General features: G+C 37.5%; 5 protein-coding genes across 12 annotated transcripts; 2 read left to right on the forward strand and 3 right to left on the reverse strand.

Moving 5' to 3' along the window:
* The first annotated feature begins 414 nt into the window (after positions 1 to 414).
* On the forward strand, positions 415 to 3,037 carry LOC145238806 (uncharacterized). Its single transcript, XM_080102075.1, has 7 exons — positions 415 to 1,126; positions 1,188 to 1,355; positions 1,503 to 1,685; positions 1,753 to 1,911; positions 1,985 to 2,068; positions 2,192 to 2,341; positions 2,685 to 3,037. Exons 1-7 carry the CDS (start codon positions 570 to 572, stop codon positions 2,833 to 2,835), a joined length of 1,452 nt encoding a protein of 483 aa, XP_079958201.1. The 5' UTR covers positions 415 to 569; the 3' UTR covers positions 2,836 to 3,037.
* Positions 3,038 to 3,100: 63 nt separating this feature from the next.
* On the reverse strand, positions 3,101 to 5,735 carry LOC145238810 (epimerase family protein SDR39U1-like). Of its 4 annotated transcripts, none has more exons than XM_080102080.1 (7): positions 5,464 to 5,735; positions 5,094 to 5,182; positions 4,889 to 4,959; positions 4,237 to 4,346; positions 4,066 to 4,151; positions 3,728 to 3,999; positions 3,101 to 3,656 (listed from the first exon to the last, which is right to left on the reverse strand). In XM_080102080.1, exons 1-7 carry the CDS (start codon positions 5,506 to 5,508, stop codon positions 3,241 to 3,243), a joined length of 1,089 nt encoding a protein of 362 aa, XP_079958206.1. In that variant the 5' UTR covers positions 5,509 to 5,735; the 3' UTR covers positions 3,101 to 3,240. The 4 variants fall into 4 exon arrangements, with proteins under 4 accessions (XP_079958206.1, XP_079958208.1, XP_079958209.1 ...); XM_080102082.1 differs by having other exon boundaries at positions 4,889 to 4,956; positions 5,430 to 5,728; XM_080102083.1 differs by having other exon boundaries at positions 4,889 to 4,937; positions 5,094 to 5,729.
* A 976-nt stretch (positions 5,736 to 6,711) lies between these two features.
* LOC145237788 (epimerase family protein SDR39U1-like) lies at positions 6,712 to 8,750 on the reverse strand. Its single transcript, XM_080100778.1, has 4 exons — positions 8,729 to 8,750; positions 8,269 to 8,414; positions 8,026 to 8,111; positions 6,712 to 7,959 (listed from the first exon to the last, which is right to left on the reverse strand). Exons 1-4 carry the CDS (start codon positions 8,748 to 8,750, stop codon positions 7,734 to 7,736), a joined length of 480 nt encoding a protein of 159 aa, XP_079956904.1. The 3' UTR covers positions 6,712 to 7,733.
* Positions 8,751 to 9,322: 572 nt separating this feature from the next.
* Positions 9,323 to 13,855, forward strand: LOC145239625 (heterogeneous nuclear ribonucleoprotein K-like). 4 transcript variants are annotated; one of them, XM_080102992.1, is made up of 3 exons: positions 9,324 to 9,501; positions 9,663 to 9,707; positions 9,931 to 11,056. In XM_080102992.1, exon 3 carries the CDS (start codon positions 9,954 to 9,956, stop codon positions 10,830 to 10,832), a length of 879 nt encoding a protein of 292 aa, XP_079959118.1. In that variant the 5' UTR covers positions 9,324 to 9,501; positions 9,663 to 9,707; positions 9,931 to 9,953; the 3' UTR covers positions 10,833 to 11,056. The 4 variants fall into 4 exon arrangements, with proteins under 4 accessions (XP_079959117.1, XP_079959118.1, XP_079959119.1 ...); XM_080102990.1 differs by lacking the exons at positions 9,663 to 9,707; positions 9,931 to 11,056 and adding exons at positions 11,628 to 11,774; positions 12,526 to 13,855 and having other exon boundaries at positions 9,398 to 9,501; XM_080102991.1 differs by having other exon boundaries at positions 9,323 to 9,501; positions 9,663 to 11,056.
* A 1,886-nt stretch (positions 13,856 to 15,741) lies between these two features.
* Positions 15,742 to 18,628, reverse strand: LOC145239624 (multiple inositol polyphosphate phosphatase 1-like). Of its 2 annotated transcripts, XM_080102988.1 has the most exons (12): positions 18,544 to 18,628; positions 18,336 to 18,457; positions 18,122 to 18,278; positions 17,956 to 18,052; positions 17,745 to 17,891; positions 17,559 to 17,691; positions 17,252 to 17,483; positions 17,088 to 17,194; positions 16,912 to 17,024; positions 16,552 to 16,682; positions 16,324 to 16,458; positions 15,742 to 16,203 (listed from the first exon to the last, which is right to left on the reverse strand). In XM_080102988.1, exons 3-12 carry the CDS (start codon positions 18,187 to 18,189, stop codon positions 15,969 to 15,971), a joined length of 1,398 nt encoding a protein of 465 aa, XP_079959114.1. In that variant the 5' UTR covers positions 18,190 to 18,278; positions 18,336 to 18,457; positions 18,544 to 18,628; the 3' UTR covers positions 15,742 to 15,968. The 2 variants fall into 2 exon arrangements, with proteins under 2 accessions (XP_079959114.1, XP_079959115.1); XM_080102989.1 differs by lacking the exon at positions 18,544 to 18,628 and having other exon boundaries at positions 17,959 to 18,052; positions 18,336 to 18,521.
* Between the last annotated feature and the right edge of the window lie 18 nt (positions 18,629 to 18,646).

Raw genomic sequence — 18,646 nt, forward strand, 5'->3', positions numbered from 1 at the left:
GTTTAGATGTGTGTGTTTTGCTTTCTGAAGAATATAAAACAAACGTTGCGTTTGAAAGCTATAAGTATAAACTACAAAAAAGACAAAAAATCTGAATCCCACACCTGCCACTACCACCCCCAACGTATGTAAAAATATTATATGCCCAAAAGGGGTATCTGAATTCTGAGATTAAGTTATAAAGTTGTTTGCATTACAAACCCTCACCCCAACCTTAAAAGCCCTAGTCGTTAACATTTTCAAAAGTTTCATATGTTTTGTAGATGTAGATTGCGTTTTTTTAGATGAGCCCCCAAAAGGTGTCATTATTTTTTTCTCAAATAAATTTCATAATGTTGAAAAGCCACAGTTAATTTACTCCTGTGCACATTGACAAATAGACACCACAATTTCCAGTCAATTTTTTCCAGATGTAGGAATTATTTGTAACAACTCATACTTGTTCAAAACTCCAAATTAACTTTCAGCAAAATATTTGAACAGAACTTCAAGTTTACACATAAAACTGTTTTCCATTACAATGAAGCCTGGTTATCACATAATGTAAGTCCAGAAAACAGTCATTTTCTATGGCGGACGTCTGTTCAACAGCAAACGTCAATGACTTCAATGAAACTGTTCCAATATCATGGATGGACTTACCAGTTGAATTGTGGCTAAATGTATTTCAGAACCTGCCAAAACCAACTATCCTGTTTACTATTCGAAATGTATGCAAGCTATTTCGGGCTCTGTCTCTGGACCCAGATCTTTGGCATGATGTTAATATGACAACAATAAAAGAAACTACAACCACCTTGTTTCTTCCATTTGAAGATGAATTTCAAGTACATGGCAATGAGAAACTAGACAGGCTAACAGAAAAGTTGATCTTGGATGGAAACCTCACTAATTCACATCTTTTCTGTCCTGTTTTTGATCACATCAGTGCATCAGTACTGAAATTGAAATTCAGTCGCTACTATGATGATTTTGTGCTGGGTGAAAAAGAAAAACTAACCCTGTACTCCTGTGTCAATCTGTGTCATCTTGATGTTTCCTTTTGTGAATATATTACCTCCACTGTGCTTAAGGACATATGTGAAAACTGTAGAAAGTTACAAGTGCTTGTTTTGGACAGTTGCAAGTATAATTCATGAGCCACTCACACTTATTTTACACAATCAAAATGCTGTTGTTTTATCCAGGGAAATTGGAGATGAAGGAATCAAGTCTTTGCAAGTGTTGCAGAATCTAAAAACTCTTGATATTTCACACTGTGCCTCCATAACAGATTTGGGATTAAGTTACATGGCACAGATGCCTTCCAAACTAAAACATTTTATGAGTGATGGTGTTCTGCATATTTCTGATGGGTATGCTATTACATACAATGATTGTATATTACGACATCCTTTATCACAACAGACCTAAATAATAACAACAAGATTTTGTACTGCAGGCTGCTTGCACACCCCTGTTATTTATCATTGGTTAAAATCTTACATTTTTTGTAATTTTAGTGGGCTTGCTCTATTTCTTTCTGGCCAAAAAAACCTTGAGACTTTGATTTTGGATGGGGAAGATCTTACAGATATTGCAGTAAATTTGGTTGCAAGTAACTTGCCCAAATTAACAAATTTTCAGATATCTTTTTGCAACCACCTTAGTGATCAGAGTTTTGAGAGCCTTCATGGTAAAGTAAGGTAAGTATTTAAAAAAGAGATAGCAGTCAGCAAGTTTGTTTTTCAATTTTCTTTATTATTATTTCAGGTTAAAAAGACTGTGTTATAAAAAGCTGGAATCAGAAAAAATCAGCAACAGTACCTTAGCGAATTTTTTTGCTCACCAATCTGTCCAAGACCTTCAACAACTAACATTGGCTGATTGTTTATGTATTGAAAACAGCACTTTGCATTCAATTGCTTTAAAGTAAATTTATACAGTTCGAATGTAACAGGCTTGTTTAGAGCTTATGTAAATATCAGTTTGATTTTGTATTTAGTTGCCCCAAACTGGAAGACCTTACATTGCAGTGGTGCCCTGAAGTTACTGATGAAGCAATTGAGAAACTAATTTTGTCGTGTAGGTAAGTCAAAATTGCAAGTTTCAAATGATTTCAGAACACATTATAAACATAAGGTGATTATGACACATCCCAACTGGGCAAAATCTTTGTGTGTTGAATCATAACCTAAATTCACTTTTTCAGAAACTTAAAACAATTGAATTTAGTTGGTGTAAAAATGTTGAAAGGACACTGGTTGAACAAACTTGAACTGCACTTACCAAAACTTAAGATGCTGGATTTGTCTTTTTGCAACCTGATTTGTGATGAAGATGTGTACAATCTTGTAAAAAAGTTAGTCCCAATGTAAACATTAAACGTTCACCAAACAATAAAAAATAACATTGGTTTGTTACTGCTGTCTTTCTGACAAAACACATTTCTGCCCATTTTGAAGCTTATATAATATTTGTAAAGAGAATAATTATACAAGTGACAAAATTTTCAGTTTGAAAAGTATCCTGCCCATACTTTATTTCCCATATGAATGCCCACTTTAAGGAATTTCAGTTCTTACTTAAAGAGCCCATTCTTTTTTGTGCCCCCAAACCCCAAGTTTCTGAATTCCACGGTTTAAGTTTAGTGCTCTCACATCAGGTTTTGCCACTTGACATTCATTGTGTACATTGTTTGACAGAAAACCTGATTTGGTTGCTTACACCTACTTCCATGAGAAAGTGGATTATCTTTTTGTATGCAATGAAGCTTTTTTGCAAATTGAAGATGAACCTGAACCATTGTCTTCATCTGAATGTGCAGGATCCCAAGGAGCAAATGTAGATTTTTAATGCCCTACCGTCAGAATGGGCATGTGCCTTATGTACACCAAAAGGTCTGCAATCATGCACTAGTGTTTTCAACAACTTGCACATATTTCAACACTTTCTTTGTTCATTTTGATAAGGGATTGAATCATCTCATGACACAAAGTATAATATTCTCAAACATAAAGTAATGCTCCTGTTGGCTGGCTGGTTTTGGTAGTGTTGTGTGGTTACTAGTCCTATGCTAAAAAGTTTCTTCAAACCTTCTTGCAATATATGTAAAAATCTGCACAACAAAAAGCATTTTATGCAGCGGTATAGGAAAGACAACAACAATAGAACTACTGTTAAACAAAAGAAGTTTCAGAACACAGTTGTTGGCAAGAACGAAAAGTCCCAGAGAAGCTATTTTGCAGCTTGAAAATGAAATCATTTCGACCTAATAATTTTAGTTAAAGCACTTTCCAATGTTGGGTACTTAAACTGATAACCAGACTCTAGTGTTCGCTTTGGGTACACATTTTGACCTTCAAGTAACATGCTGGACCTTGGCGATCCAAACATAGCTCTTAAAACAAAGGCTGGAAGGGGTATCAAGCTTGGTCGCCACATAGCTGTCCCAAGGGTATTTGCAAACTGTGAGTTAGTGTTTGCCTCTGGGGCAACACCATTCAACACTCCTTCTACATCTGAGTTCTCAACTGCATGTAGAAAGATGCCTGCTATGTCGTCAGCATGAATCCATGGAAACCATTGGGTTCCGCAACCATAGCGTCCACCAAAACCAGTCCAAAAAGATGGTAGCATTTGTTGCAAAGCACCACCATCTCTTTCAAGAACTACACCTACAACATATAGACATGGGATAAAAATAAAAACCTATATAGTCGGTAAGATTTTTATCACAACTAATTACCACATCGAACAATCACATGTCGAACTTCATTGAAATCCGAGGGAAATTTCCCAGCTGCTTCCCAATTGGTTGTGAATTTAGACCAGTAGTCTGATGTAGTAGGACTGGAATATTCATCATACAATTTCACCTGATCAGGTGGATAAAATCCCACAGCTGACATTGTTACAAAGACATTGGGTGGGTTCTTTGAATTCATTATTGCCTTTTTTAACAAGTTTGTGGTTCCAATTCTGCTATCATGAATTGTTTTCTGAAAAGCTTCATCCCATCTAGTCAAACATATTCATATTTGTGAATGATTTCTGTGAAAGTGTTTGGAGTAATACAAATAATACCTTTTGAAAGGATTTAAAACAGGCTCTCCAGCTAGATTAATGACAGCTTTTAGGTTTTCTGGTAGCCCAGTAGACTCAATTTCATCCTAAAATTTTTCCCCGAACAAAAAAAGATGAAACACACACATGGGTTGAAACAAAAAGTTTTTGATGGTCAAACAGTTGTCTTACCCAGGTCAAGTGGTTTTCTGTTTTGGGATTTCTGGATATTATCAATGACTTATATCCAGCATTTTCAAGAGTTCTACAGACATACCTTCCAACAAATCCAGTTCCACCACCTAAACACAAAAAAATTGTCATATGATCTATATTAGAGTTAGCATATTTGCATCAGCTAAAAAAAATTTGGACGGTTTGAATAAATAGCTTTGGCGACACCAAAGTTTCGTTTCTTTGTACGGCATGTAGTTACATTATTTTAGAAATTTTATTTTTACTGTTAAAGAGATAAAATTGCAGTTTTGTTTCAAAATAAGTTACAAACATATTCACAGTATTGTTAGCTTTCAAGGCTCATTGTTTCATATAAATGTACAGGGTATAGTGCATTAAAATCAGCACAGCCAATAATTACAATGTAAACCTTTAAGTCCCCCATAAAAAGAATTGTGAAAACTACTGTAGGTTAGACTGCTGATGCAAAAATTCCGGACAATATGAGTGTTTTTAAAAATAATTCCCGGACACAGATTTTATGCCAGAACTCCGTATCCGTTTATGTCTAGGACATTTCGGACGTCTGGTAACCCTAGTTAATATGCACAACTGACTTCAAAAACAAAATATCAGATAGTTCACTTATGCAGCAACAGTCACTTACCAACCAACACTCGTTGTGCCATTGTTTTCAAACCCAAAGATAACAATAGCTGCAAAGTATAAGTAAACCTACTGACAAGAAATGAGTAACAATTATACAAGAATGCATACACAAATAGGTAATTAAAGTGGGAATTAGGTCAATGTGAATAACCTAGTGACAGTGCAAAACCACAGTTACACAAAAGAATACACTTTCAACCTACCAAAACGTGATACACTCGAGATCGAGATGCCTAGGTCCAGTAAAAACCTGTGCTGGCACCCACGGGAAAAATACCTGTTTCGATACTACCTGCACAATTTGAAAATGCACTGTTTTCAAACAAATTAATTCCATTGATTGTTCGTCTGTGCTATAGTTTTCAATGTTTCTTTAAAATCAATTTCCTAGTTTACTTCTTTGCACGAAATACAGACTTGGGACATATTGTAAAAAGTTTAGATAATTCATTAGCATTAAACTTATTAGTTTTGTAGGCTTATGACCTGTACAGTATTATTCACACGTAAACCAATAAACACCTCAAGAATTTAGTTACTTTTTACTTGCAGCTGTATACAATATATTGTAACCTTTTGTTGACTGTTTGTGGATGACAGTTGTACGTATATATGCATGTTGTTTCGAACGATGTTCACCAGACCAAACCAGACTGACCATACTATAACAACCTACTTCAACTTAACTTAATAGTTACTTTGATACAATGTTACAACGGACGTAAGTTTGCGCAAACGGAGTTTACTTGGGGATTAGAGATTGGTTGCTACAGTTTTACATGACACTCTTCTAGAAGAAATAAAAACATTTCTTCACGTTGCACTACCAGACTACTTTTATTCAATGGACGTTTTTAAACTGTGCTTGCTAGTTGCAATCCCCTGTTTAAATAGAACATTCTTGTCATTTTAGTGGGCTTGTTGTATTTTTACGTGGCCAAAATAACCTTGATTTTGAATGGGAAAGATGTCACAGACATAGCGGGAAATTTTGTTGCAAGTGTGCAAAGGCTTTTTACAGGGAGTCGAACCGGAACTGAACCCGAACCCGCGAACCGGTTTGAGCGGTTAATTTCATTAAACCTGAACCGAACCCGAACCGCTAATGACGATTTTTTAAAAACCCGAACCGGAGTTGAACCCTATTTTTTGTTTGGCGTTGGACCCGAACCGGAACTGAACCAGAAAACAATTCAGTCCGTTTTATATTTAGTGATTTTTTTCAAAACAGCGCACTGAAAAACACGTTAGATAACACTTATAGGGCGTGTCAAAAATAACAGTGCACGGTCAAAATTATTTTGGAGTTTGATAAGGCCAAGTAGATGATGGGTAGAATTAAATCGAAACGAATGAAAACTTGAACCGGTTCAAAAACCGCAAACCGGTTTGGACCGGATAATTTGCCCAAACCGGAACAAAACCCGAACCCGAAAATGAACATTTTTAAAAACCTGAACCGAACACGAACCCTTAAAAACAAAACGAAGTGAACCCGAACCGAACCTGAACCCATATGACAAGCGGTTCGACTCCCTGGTTTTTTAAATATATATTTTAACACCTTTTTTCATGGTGATAAGGGTTTGATATTTTGAATGATGCCATCAAAAAGTATTATATTTTCAAACATATAGTTTAAAGCTGCTGATGGATGGTTGAGTAATTCCGATCAAGGTTTTTTATTTTATATATGGGTCAGGCGCGCCGGACCATTGGGCCAAGTTCCTGCCCTTGAGTACTCTTTTGTTGTTGTTGATCCAACGTCATGAACTAGCGCGCCTGGTAAACGGCAGGCGTCACACTAGAAATAGTCCAATATCGGGAAACGTTTTAAGTTTATTTGAGCACACATAAAAGTAACGTTTTAATCACGCCAATCATGATGCTTTAAAACATTCAATCAGATACAAAATTGATTGTATGCGTGATAAGTAAAGCTTCAACAAAATTGTCTTTCAACTGGTGTGATGCAAAACAAAATACTAAAAAGTTATTGACAAGGGTATCACAGATAACAAAAAACACTGCTTGACATCATCAAAATGGATTCTACACATTAAAAAAAAACATACTTTAAAGTATGGCAAATTGGGTAACTTTAATGCAAACTCATCATGCGAAAGCAACATTATTTGTTTCATAGAGTTTACACATTTAGCTTTAACTTAATTTTGCAAATTCAAACCAGCCACCTAATGAACTACACATGGTCCCAACAAACCTCGATACTAAATGACCAAAAGCACAGCATAGAGAAATAAACTGCAAGGGTATTGTTATGTCATAGGGCATCTAGTGCACATCTATAAAAACAAAGCATTTTACGCACTTTTCTAAAAATACAATTAACTATCGGGAACGAAGATACAATGAACTTTTGGAAAAAAGTTTAAAACACAGTTGTTAACAAGAACAAAAACTATCAGAGAAGCTATTTTGCAGCTTGAAAGTTAAATCATTTCGACTTTATAATTTTGGTTAATGCACTTTCCAGTGTTGGATATTTAAATTGGTAACCAGACTCCAGTGTTCGCTTTGGGTACACATTTTTTTTTGATCTGAAGGAAATTTTCCAGCGTTTTCCCAATTGGTTGTAAATTTTGACCTGTAGTCTGACGGTCACGTCTAAAACTGCGGGCCCACTTGGCCCAGCACTTGGCTCGCTTTATGCAATTAAAAAACTGTGGGCCCGCTTGGCACGCTTCTCGCAAGTATAAAAACTGCTGGCCCACTATATCTAGTGCTTGGCCCACCTCTCGCAGGGAAAAACCGCGGGCCCATTATATCCAGTGCTGGTCATGTCTCTCGCAAATATAAAAACTGTGGGCCCGCAGTTTTTTCTATTGCATGGGGCGTGCCCGCAGTTTTAGACGTGACCCGTAGTCTGATGTAGTAGGACTGGAGTACTCATCATATAATTTCATCTGATCAGGTGGATATAAAGCCTCTGCTGACATCGTTACAAAAACATTGGGTGGGTTCTTTGAATTCATTATTGCCTTCTTTAACAAGTTTGTGGTTCCAATTCTGCTATCATGGATTGCTTTCTGAAAAGTTTTGTTCCATCTAGTCAAACATATTCATTTTTGTTACCCTTTTTTGAGAAACTGTTTAAAGTAATACAACTAATACCTTTTTAATGGATTTGAAACAGGCTCTCCAGCTAGATTAATGACAGCTTTTAGGTTTTCTGGTAGCCCAGTGGACTCCACTTCATCCTGACATTTGCCCAAGGAAATAAGATAAAACGTTGTGATAAACACATGTGTTGCACACATTAGGGTTAAATTTGTTTAAAAAAAATAATTGAGAACAAAGCTGAGAAGAATGTTCCAACGTGTTTAAAAAAAATCATATTCAAACAGTCATTTTTACCCAGGTCAGGTGGTTTTCTGTTTTGGGGTTTCTGGATATTATCAATGACTTATACCCAGCATTTTCGAGAGTTCTACAGATGTATCTTCCAATAAATCCTGTTCCACCACCCCAGTCTGCAGAGTGTGGCAGCTGCACGTGCGATTATTTTATGAAAAAAAATTTTGCACGCCAATTTTTGGGTGTTGCACGCAAAAATTGTACTGTTTTGACCTATTTTACTTGCTGTGCGCCTACTGAACTTGCCCTTGCCCGCGAACCTACGGGTCGTGCACGCGCGCACGCGGGACATGTAGGTCCTGCACGCGCGAGATCTCGTCGGGAACTGCCATGTTTTGCAGACTGGCCACCACCTAAACACAACTGTTTTTACAATAAAAATCTGTCTTATGGCATGAAGGCGCACTTGATTTCAAAAAATAGCAAAAAAGGTATATCATAACACTCACCAGTCACTCACCAATCAACACTCTTTGTGCCATTGTTTCCAAAGCCAAACTTAACCAGACTTAACCTATCCACAGAAAATGATTAACAGTTATATAAGAATGCTTGCACAAATAGGTAATCAAAATTGGTTATGGGCTACTGTTAATGACATGTTTCACTTTAGAAAATCACAGTCACGCAACACACATTCAACCTACCAAAAGTTGATAAACTTGAGCTAACTAATAAAATAAGTAAAACCTCTCCACTTCTGGCATCCAACGGGAAAATCCCTATTTCGATATGCACTGTTGTTAAAACAAATTTATTGCATTGATTGTTTATGTAGTCTTCTTAAATCGTTCGTTGAAAGAAAAAGTCTAAATATCTCAAAGAAGAAAAAGCGGCCTCTATTACACAGTTTGCCGTTTTCCTTACATGCATGCCACCATAGAGCACTAATACTATTCTGCTCTATGATGCCACTGAGGACAAAATTAAACAAATAAACAACGTACGTCTTTTTTGTGAAACAAACACCGATTTTGAAGGTTCAAAAATGCGTAGATTTTCGTTTTTCACTATGGAGGTGTAAAATAATTTAAATAACGCGAAGAAAATGTGTGAATATTTTTCAACCATTTGTTTCGTGCTCACAAGAATCACGAAAGTCACGTGACCTTTTTGAGGCCGTGAAGCCGCCATTTCTGTTTGCTTCGCGACGGGAGGTTGAACGCCATATGAGATAAAAGAACTAGAAACGTCGAGGAACAGAAGACTATTGAGGCCGAAGATATTTAACAAGTAAGTACCAAAATACTCTATGAGCGAAATTGCCTTATATTTGTATGATGGCCATGCCTATTCGCTGTGTAATTGAAACGTAAACGTAGCAGTCTTGGCTGACTCTGTTTTGACACTGAATTCTACATTCTTATGTAATCACATGTGCTTTCCTTTCACAGCCATTGGCGTTACCAGACCTTGCAACGACAAATAACAAAATATTGGTGATTTTGTTTTATTGGTATTCTTGTTAAAAAAAAATTTGTATACTGGCTTGTAAAGTAGACATTAAAATGACCTCAAGTTTTTGCAACTTGCCTTTCTGTCTAAATAGTGGTTTGTTAATTTAAAGGAATTTGGTTAAAAGTAAAATGTTGACAAAAGTATTGTGCTGCACATGTATGCCGAATCATGTTAACCCTGTGACACTCCTTTCCTCTCACTTAGACCCAGACCCAGGCACTTGCACAATGACTGAATTCCGAGAGGGCACTAAATATTACAGTCCTCCTGATGCACATACCAAAGGTGGTAACAATGCCCTTACAGCCCAGCCCAGCATTCGACCCTGCACAAAACGCAACTATCCTCTCTCCTACCAAGTTGATGAATGCCATAATGCCTCAAAACGCTTCAGACCGCAAGATATCGAAATGAGATGCCTTGTTCCAGCAAAAACTGCTGGTGGGATAATAGGAAAGGGGGGTAATAACATAAAAGACATGAGGGCAACTTTTCGAGCTCAGATTCAGTTACCTGATGCCCAAGCCCCACATCGTATTTTTAGGGCAACTGCTGGTCTTGAAACTTTGGGTGAAATTGTGTTCAGGGTTGTGCCCATTATTCACGAAAACAATGCTGGCTTTCAAGAACGCGACCAAATGTCTCTAAAGTTGTTGATCCATCATAGCCAAGCAGGTGGCATTATTGGCCCAAAAGGCTTCAAAATCAATGGTTTGAGAGAAAAAACTGGTGCCCAGATAAAAATGCATCAAGAATGCCTTCCCAATTCCACTGATCGAACATGCCAAGTGTCTGGAACTCCTGAAGTCATTTCGAAATGTGTTGTGTTAATACTTGAAATGTTGCAAAGCCTTCCAATTAATGGCACAGTAAACAACTTTAATCCTGCATCAACCGATTTGTATGATAATGCACACAGCAGCCACTGTCAAATGGGCCATTTTGGTGGTGGCCGAGGAAGACTTGGTAGAGGCTTTGGTCAAATGGGCCATCGTTTTACTAGCAGAGGCAGATTGAATAGCAATAGGCCATTCCCTAAAAATCAGTTCAATAGAGGTTCTGTGCGTGTACCAAATTTTAGAACAAGGCCTAATAGAGGTCATTAAATTTATTGTATTGTGTAATCATTTGTAATGCAAAGAATGTTGTGCTGTTATTCCTTTTGTTTGATTTTTCTAAAATGTGTCCAAAGACATGCCTGTTTTCCTTTTCCACCATCACAATGCCATCTACAACTTGACCACTCATGTGCATCTTTTTTCTGAAATCTTTGTTTAGTGGTGTTGCAGCCTGTTGATATTTAATAAAACAATTTGCCCAATGCCCTCCACTTCTTGTGCAACCATGTTTTTTAGACTGCATTCCTACTATGTCCAATTTTGGCAATTATGACATTATTTAGCACAGTGGTTTCTATTTTTTGGGATAACATAGCCTTTTTAGTAATTCAGATTGATGATGTATAAGGGTAACCTTTCCAGTTGTTTTAAATAATGGAATAAAATAATTCTTTATTGCCTTAGATTAGAAGCCACTGATGTAGTGACTAGCAATGGTGAGCGATAAATCCAGTCTCCCCAACTATATATTTTTAAATCCGTTTGTAAAATGTGATCTTGTGGGTCCTATCAACGAAAATAAATTCAAGCGCCAAAGTCTCATCACCCCACGTTTTTAAAGGTCTGCGATAACACGATTCGAGGGTATAGTTACGCCCAAAACTGGCTTGTTTTCCTTTGTATACCCCCGGCTTATTTTCGTAAAAGTTCGCATCCAGTGTTTATGTTTATAAGTTGACTCTGGTTTTGGGAAATTTTTTCGGGTTCCCAGATTTTTGGGCAATGTAATATCGACGAACTTGGTGCGTTTGAAGAACTTTAACAAATCGTTTATCCTGATAGGTGACGATGACTTCAAGAAAAATACAACCATGGTTAAAATATAAATTCGGATAGTCAAATAATTTTCCTACGAATTTTTTTCGGACCGAGTGAGCGACTTCGCTTCAACAGATGAAGATGAGTGTTTTTATTCGTCCAATGGGAAAGGTAAGCAGAATTACACAAACAAACAATAAAATGGCAAATATAATTATTGCAACGGTCGGCGTGACGTTTTCGTGAACGTTGGGCGTCACGTGACCTATTCGTGAACCGTGAAAAAAGCCGCTGGTTTTGAATTTACAAGGCCGTTAGAGTACTTACAATAGCTTCCGTTTAGTGCGCAGGACATGACTGTAGTTGTAAATATTATTAAAAATACTTCACTTTTTAACTTATAATATTCGTACCAAAGTTAGGGAATATAGACCGAACATACTAATAGGTAAATACATAGACGTTACGGTAATGACCCTGTTATTTTAACATCCGGGTAAGCCGATACAACAGAAGGGTTTCTTGCAAAGAAGCGTCTTGTGTTTTGGATTGTAATATTTCCCGTGCTGTCTTTGTTCGTAGAAGGGGTTGGCAAATACTGATTCGCGTCAGTTCGTAAATAGGTTATATTATATTGGTGTTAAAATTTGTCTTTTGCAATGGCTTGTGCTGTACGTAAGAGTAATACAAATGTGTGTGTTAAATGTACTAGTGCTAATGTAGTTGTAAATCTCGTTGAAGTGTTGTGGACCAAAACCATTTGTTATAGGTAATAGGTATTAAGCTGCTGGTTCTAAGACCAGAAAGTGTGTTTTTATAGTTTTGTAACCATGTTAATTGACTTATATCCAGACACTTATAATTTGTTACATGTGTTTTATGTGACTGGACAAATTTTTGTAACATGCTTTTTTGTTTGTAGATTGCCTCTATAAATAACTCGGAAAGAAGCCAATAATTTGAATTTGTTGTGCATCATTGTGAACAAACATGGCTTTTCAAGAAAATTATAACTTTGACAACTCAAATAGTGGAAATGGAGCTGCAGTAGTGTCAAGTGCTGCTGAGGCTTATGCCCAACAACAACAGACATTCAAGCGTCCATTGGACAATGACGGCGAAGATGATTACAACAGCCCTACAAAGCGTGCAAGACCACAAAATGTTGAAATGCGATGCCTAATACCCTCCAAAAGTGCTGGTGGAATTATTGGAAAAGGTGGCACTGTGATCAAGGAGTTTCGAGATACCTACAAAGCCCAGATTCATATTCCGGATGCCAGAACCAAAGAACGTGTCTTGCAAGTGGGCACCACCATTCAGAACTGTGGCGAACTTTTGCTTCGCATTGTACCCATTGTGTATGAAAACACAAATCCACGAAAGCGGGGCAACAACCAAATGAACATTAAACTGCTTGTGCACCAAAGCCAGGCTGGAGGAATCATTGGCACTGGTGGATTCAAAATCAAAGAGTTAAGGGAGCAAACTGGTGCTCAGATTACCGTCCAAAGAGAAAGATGTCCTGGCTCGACCGATCGATTGTGTATGGTGTCTGGACAACCAGATGTGATTTCAAAATGTGTTGTGTTGATTTTGGAACTTCTTCAAGACATTCCACCCAAGGGGCCTGTTCAGAATTTTGATCCAAGCATGTGCTCTGAAGATTACGATAGTGCTGATGGCTTTGGTATGGGTGGATTCGGCCAAGGAGGAGGCGGCGGCGGCGGTGGTGGAAGAGGTGGCCCAGGCGGTGGTTTTGGTCCTGGTGGTATGGGAGGGTTTAATATGGGTCGAGGTGGTGGTGGAGGAGGCCGGGGTGGCGGGGGCTTCAATCGCGGAAGAGGTGGAATGGGAGGAAGAGGGAACTTTGGTGGTCGTGGTGGCGGAGGAGGTGGTTTTAATCGTGGAGGTGGAGGAATGGGTGGTGGTGGCTTTAGAGGTGGCAGGGGTGGTAACAATCGTGGACGTGGCTTTGGTGGTGGTGGTGGAAGAGGTGGTCGCGGCCGTGGAGGATTTTAAGATACATTGCTATTGTCGGATGGCGATGTATTCAATGTGATTGTGTCCCACTAACAGCATTTTAATTATTTTATCTGCTGATATCTGTACTTACTAATTGGCATTAAATTAAATTGTTTTTTGTAGAATGCTATTGCTATGTAAAAAATGCCTGCCCACGTCCAACGTCACTATGTTGTGAATGTGTTCTTAGTCACCATGTGACTTTTGAATTACACCCCGTTTTCTTATCACGGTTTGAATAACTGTATTGTGCTATCTTGGTCAGTTCAGAATCACTCTTACTACAGTACTGCAAAATAGTTCATCAATCCAGATGCAGAACTAAGTTGTATCAAGTGCCTTTATGTGTGGTAAAGAAAGTTGGACATTTTAAAAGCAGATCTAATCATAGTATAACAAACACCATGAAATGCAGAGAATATTGGTGCACTAAATAACTGGCGTGTTACATGGTCTGGCGACAGTTGAGTTTTAAAGTTGTTCAGTCAAAAAGCAGTTGCCACTGTCACGGATGATGTCTATTGTATCTTTCATTTATACAGTATAGTGTTACCCCATTTAAGAAGTGCTTGTTAGGGCATTGTGTTTAAAATGTCCTACTCTGCAAAGCCATTGGCCAAACACGTATACTTCATTGCGGTCGATTGCTGCAACCAGCGGTTCGCAACCTGAGCTCATGTCCCCCACTCAAAGGGATCTGTTTCCTGGGCGGGGTACGGTTGTTGCCTCACTAGAAATATCCACTAATTGACAGTAGGATATTTGTCCATTGTGGCAACCCCTTTCTGTTGTAATATACGGAACTGAGTGTGTGTTGCAAATATCTTATCGCGTTCGCACGAGTGGATGTGCATTAGGGTTAGACTGATTATTCGGCGCCGATACTTGGCATGTTACCAATTATCGGTAAAAACGACATGTTTGTTACCATGTTATGTTTGCTGGGCGCAATTGTGTATGGAGCAACGCCCAGTCACTGATCAGGATCAAAGCAAACCGACGACGAAAGTTTTGATGCTCAGACGTGGCTTTCGTTGGTCTTTTTTACACGGTTGCGTTCGTTTATACACATAGCAAAGTACGACTTTTGAACTACTATTTTTGTTTCTTTGTCGTACAAGTTTTGCCGTTCACATTTTATCAACCAAGTTTTTTACCGTTAAAAAGGTATACATTTAGACTTTTTATCGGTAGTTAAGTAGGCCGATATGGGTCTTCTATAGTTATACCGGTCGCCGGTCTATCTCTGATGTGCATTCGATTTTTTTAACAAAATATTTTCCACCCTATCTTTGTGTCCACGTTAAGGTTACCGCTAATTGCATACTCCGTTCCACTTACTTAAAGCTAAAATTATTACGTAACTCAAAAAACCTTAAAGCTTACTTGTCTTTTCAATTTGCAGTAATTTGAAGACATTTTCAATGGGCCACAGAGCCATTTGAGCAGATTATACGGTTTTGTTATACTGTAGATATTATGCGCTTTGTTTTGAAAACATAATATTTGCAAAGAATTCCGAATCTTGTAGCCAAATTTCAGGAGCATGTATCTCATTAAAAATAAATTGCAAGAAACCATTTCGCCTGTCTTTGAGTTATTTTTTTTGTGCCCAAATTTACAGCACGTGGTGAGTCACGGATCGCTATTAAATAGACATTTGGGCCACAGACCAAAAAAGTTTGGGAACCCCTGGTATAGATCATGGACTTCTTGACTGATGGTCGTTTGGTGAATTTCGTATCTAACATGTTTTTGGGGAGGAGGGGGGCACGAGCTCTAAAAAGTTGAGAACCACTGGCCTTAACCAAATTATATACTCTTTTATATTACTGGCTGGCACAAAAATCGCATGGCAGCGCAACTAGATTACTGTGTTATTTCAATTACAAACCATCACCTCAACCCAAATGCCTCTTTCTTTTGAAAACGTCTGCTACCTTAAAATCTCCAAGTTGAATATTTATACATTTATTGTTGAAAGTTGAAACAATAGATTTTTTAATATTGTGCCGAATTATTTATGCTAATCGTTCGTTACTGCTGCAACAATGCTACGCAATAATAATAGTTACAACACTGCCAAAGTACGCAATAACAGCGGAACGGCGCATTTCAAATGACGAACTATAAATATATTTGACATGACAAACAATAGTTTTTCATCAAAAACAAACATTTTGGCTAAAAGCAAACCAAACAAAATATGAAAAATTGTTAGAATAAAAATATATCAGAAGCCACATTACAGACACCAAATAAACTGATTGCGTTACAATGAAGAAACAGGCACAGATTGCGTTACAATGTTCACAGTGGATCAGTTGTCACGACATCATGTTAAAGTTCGTCCTTTTTTTGTTTGGTAGCACATACGGAAGCACAGTCTAGCAGCATCAGTTCTTCAAAAAGTTGCTGTCGTACGTCGTTATAATCACACACGTGACAATTGGCACGCGGTATCTTAACGACGTGCTCGTTGACAACAATTGAGAATTTTGTTTGGTTATGTGCGCCAGTTGGGCGGTAAAGAAGAAACAAAATGTTACCGGCAAATGGACTAAACACACCAGTTCTGAAAAACAACGGAGTTTTGATGAAGAATACATCAAATATATAAACAAAAAATGATACCACAACCAAATTTACCTAAAAGGTGTAGATAAAGATAATGAAAAAGCACTACACTTCTTACCGAAACAATCGCCTTTTTCCATGAACTGAAAAGCTATTGTAAGTCAAGTGTTCGCTCTCCTTGTACAATCCCAATATACAAAGTAAAGGGATAATGGTTTCAGCATGACCAAAACGAAACGTTGCACCAGCTGACCTGGAGATCATGAAGTGTTTTCATTGGTAATCACCCATAGCGTTGTCTAAATGCAAATCTAAACAGTTCTTTATTTCAACTTCACAAACATACCCATTACTGGTTGCTGCATTATCTAAACTGCCTACAATGTCCTGGATCAGTGGACAAGACAGCTTGTAGTTAATTTCATAACCATAGCCAGTTTTGTAGTAATGTTTCAAATCATTGGCAAATTCCATAACCTAAACAAAACAGGACAGCATGGAGCCATTAACTGACAAGTAAGCTACAGATAGAGATGATGCATACAGTTTTCATAAAAAGTCTAACAGTGCAGCTGGTGACAAAATATTGGTCTTATGGGATTCTGTACACACCTGCACTGATGAGACCTGACAGGTTGAAATAGTGTGCATTGTCTGTAGGTTACTTAAGCAAACCAAAATCTCACAGCCTAATTTTTATGCCAACCTGCAAATGTTTGGGATGAAAAAGATCACAAATGGCTGTGTATCTGTGAAGAGCAAAATGAAATGCACAAAGCTGATGCAAAGAAGTAACTTCAGTCCAGTTTAATCGTTGCTCTACATGGCAAAAAGTAAGTAAAAAGAAAAGAAGGAACTAAATTAAAATGTCATTTTATGCACTGAATTTGCCCGAAATGTGATCTGTGACTTCAACAGCATGCTCAGAATATCCAAACTTCTTGACTTCATGATCTGCTGTTCCGTTATGAGTTACTTTCTCGGAGTACCTAATAAACAGTATCATAACTAAAGTCACGCAAAGTTACAATCTATTTGCAATTTACTTTGGACAATAGTCAAATGATCGAAGTAGCATTGGATTGTTTTGAACTGGTATTCCCCCTGTGCATTCAAACATATCAGAACTTTTACCATCTTGACTTTCAACAAAGGTTGGCACTTCATCAAGATGTAAACAGCCAGTTTCATTTCCATGCAAGCACAAAAGCTGGTTGATAAATGAGCAAGCACTTTGCTTTGTCCGAACTTTTGGGCTTGTCATAAACCTTACAGACCCTAAATATATACATGTCAAATAGGCTAAATTACCAAATAGAGTTACCAATATATATATATATACTAGTGCCTAACCTTTCTTGTCAAATCCAAGATATTTGCCATCTTTTGTCATGTTGAAAATAATGATAGCCAAACGTTGAAGTTCCCTTTTTCCTACCTCATGCAACATGTAACTGCTTTGATTTGGAAAATGGGCATCCCAAAGCTAGACATAAAACCATATTTTAACATAGATTTACAATGTTAGTAATAAACTACCTTTAGAGTATCAGCAAAAGTGTCATTAATGTCATTTTTACTGATCTTAAGCACATGTCTTCTCCATTTTTCAACTTTTTCGTCACTAGGAAATCGTGTGCCATGCCGAAACGTCCCATCAGTGTAAAGCAAATCATACCCATCCAACTACAGTAATAAAAAATATTTACATAATCCAATTTTTAAAAAGACTTAAAATATAATAACTTACAACCTTATCCCAATACAATGAAACATCGCTTGAAACCAGCCTTTGGTTATATGTAGTTTTTGTTGCAAATGAAGTAGCACCATTATGAACTGATGTGCTGAGATAATAAACAAACAAATTAAGTCCTGTTCTAAAATTAACTTTTAATATTTTTGTAACATTTCACCTTTTAACATCTGCTAGAAAACCCAACAACAAAATCACACAGGTGCAAAACATATGAATCAGAGTCATGCTGACATTTGTTCATCTGCTTCCAAACACATAGAACAGTAAACTTCCACTACTCCAAAAAGTGGTTTGAGGGTGGATGTAAAAAACATCTATGACACAAAACTAGTCAGAACCATACCGACATTTGTTTATCTGTTTCTTTATACTTGTGACTTGTGAGTAATAGCGTAGGTTTGCACTGATCCAAATTAGAGCGGTTGGTGGGTGACAGTACAACGAGCTACGTAGTCACAAGGTCATTTCCTACTTTCCATACGTAACCAAGGAACTGCCAAAACCGAAGAACAAAAAAGAGCTTCAATTAAGGACGATCCATTTTCGGTTTTCAACAAGGGAAATTTAGTGGGGGTTTACCGTAACAGGTCATGACGTCACCATGATAGCCCTGTTCCTTGTATTTGTTAAGCATATCAATATACTAGTAGTATATCCAGTCACAATATTTTAGAAGACCTGT

Source organism: Phallusia mammillata, chromosome 7, assembly GCF_965637545.1.
Source record: "Phallusia mammillata chromosome 7, kaPhaMamm4.hap1.1, whole genome shotgun sequence".
Lineage (NCBI taxonomy): Eukaryota > Metazoa > Chordata > Ascidiacea > Phlebobranchia > Ascidiidae > Phallusia > Phallusia mammillata.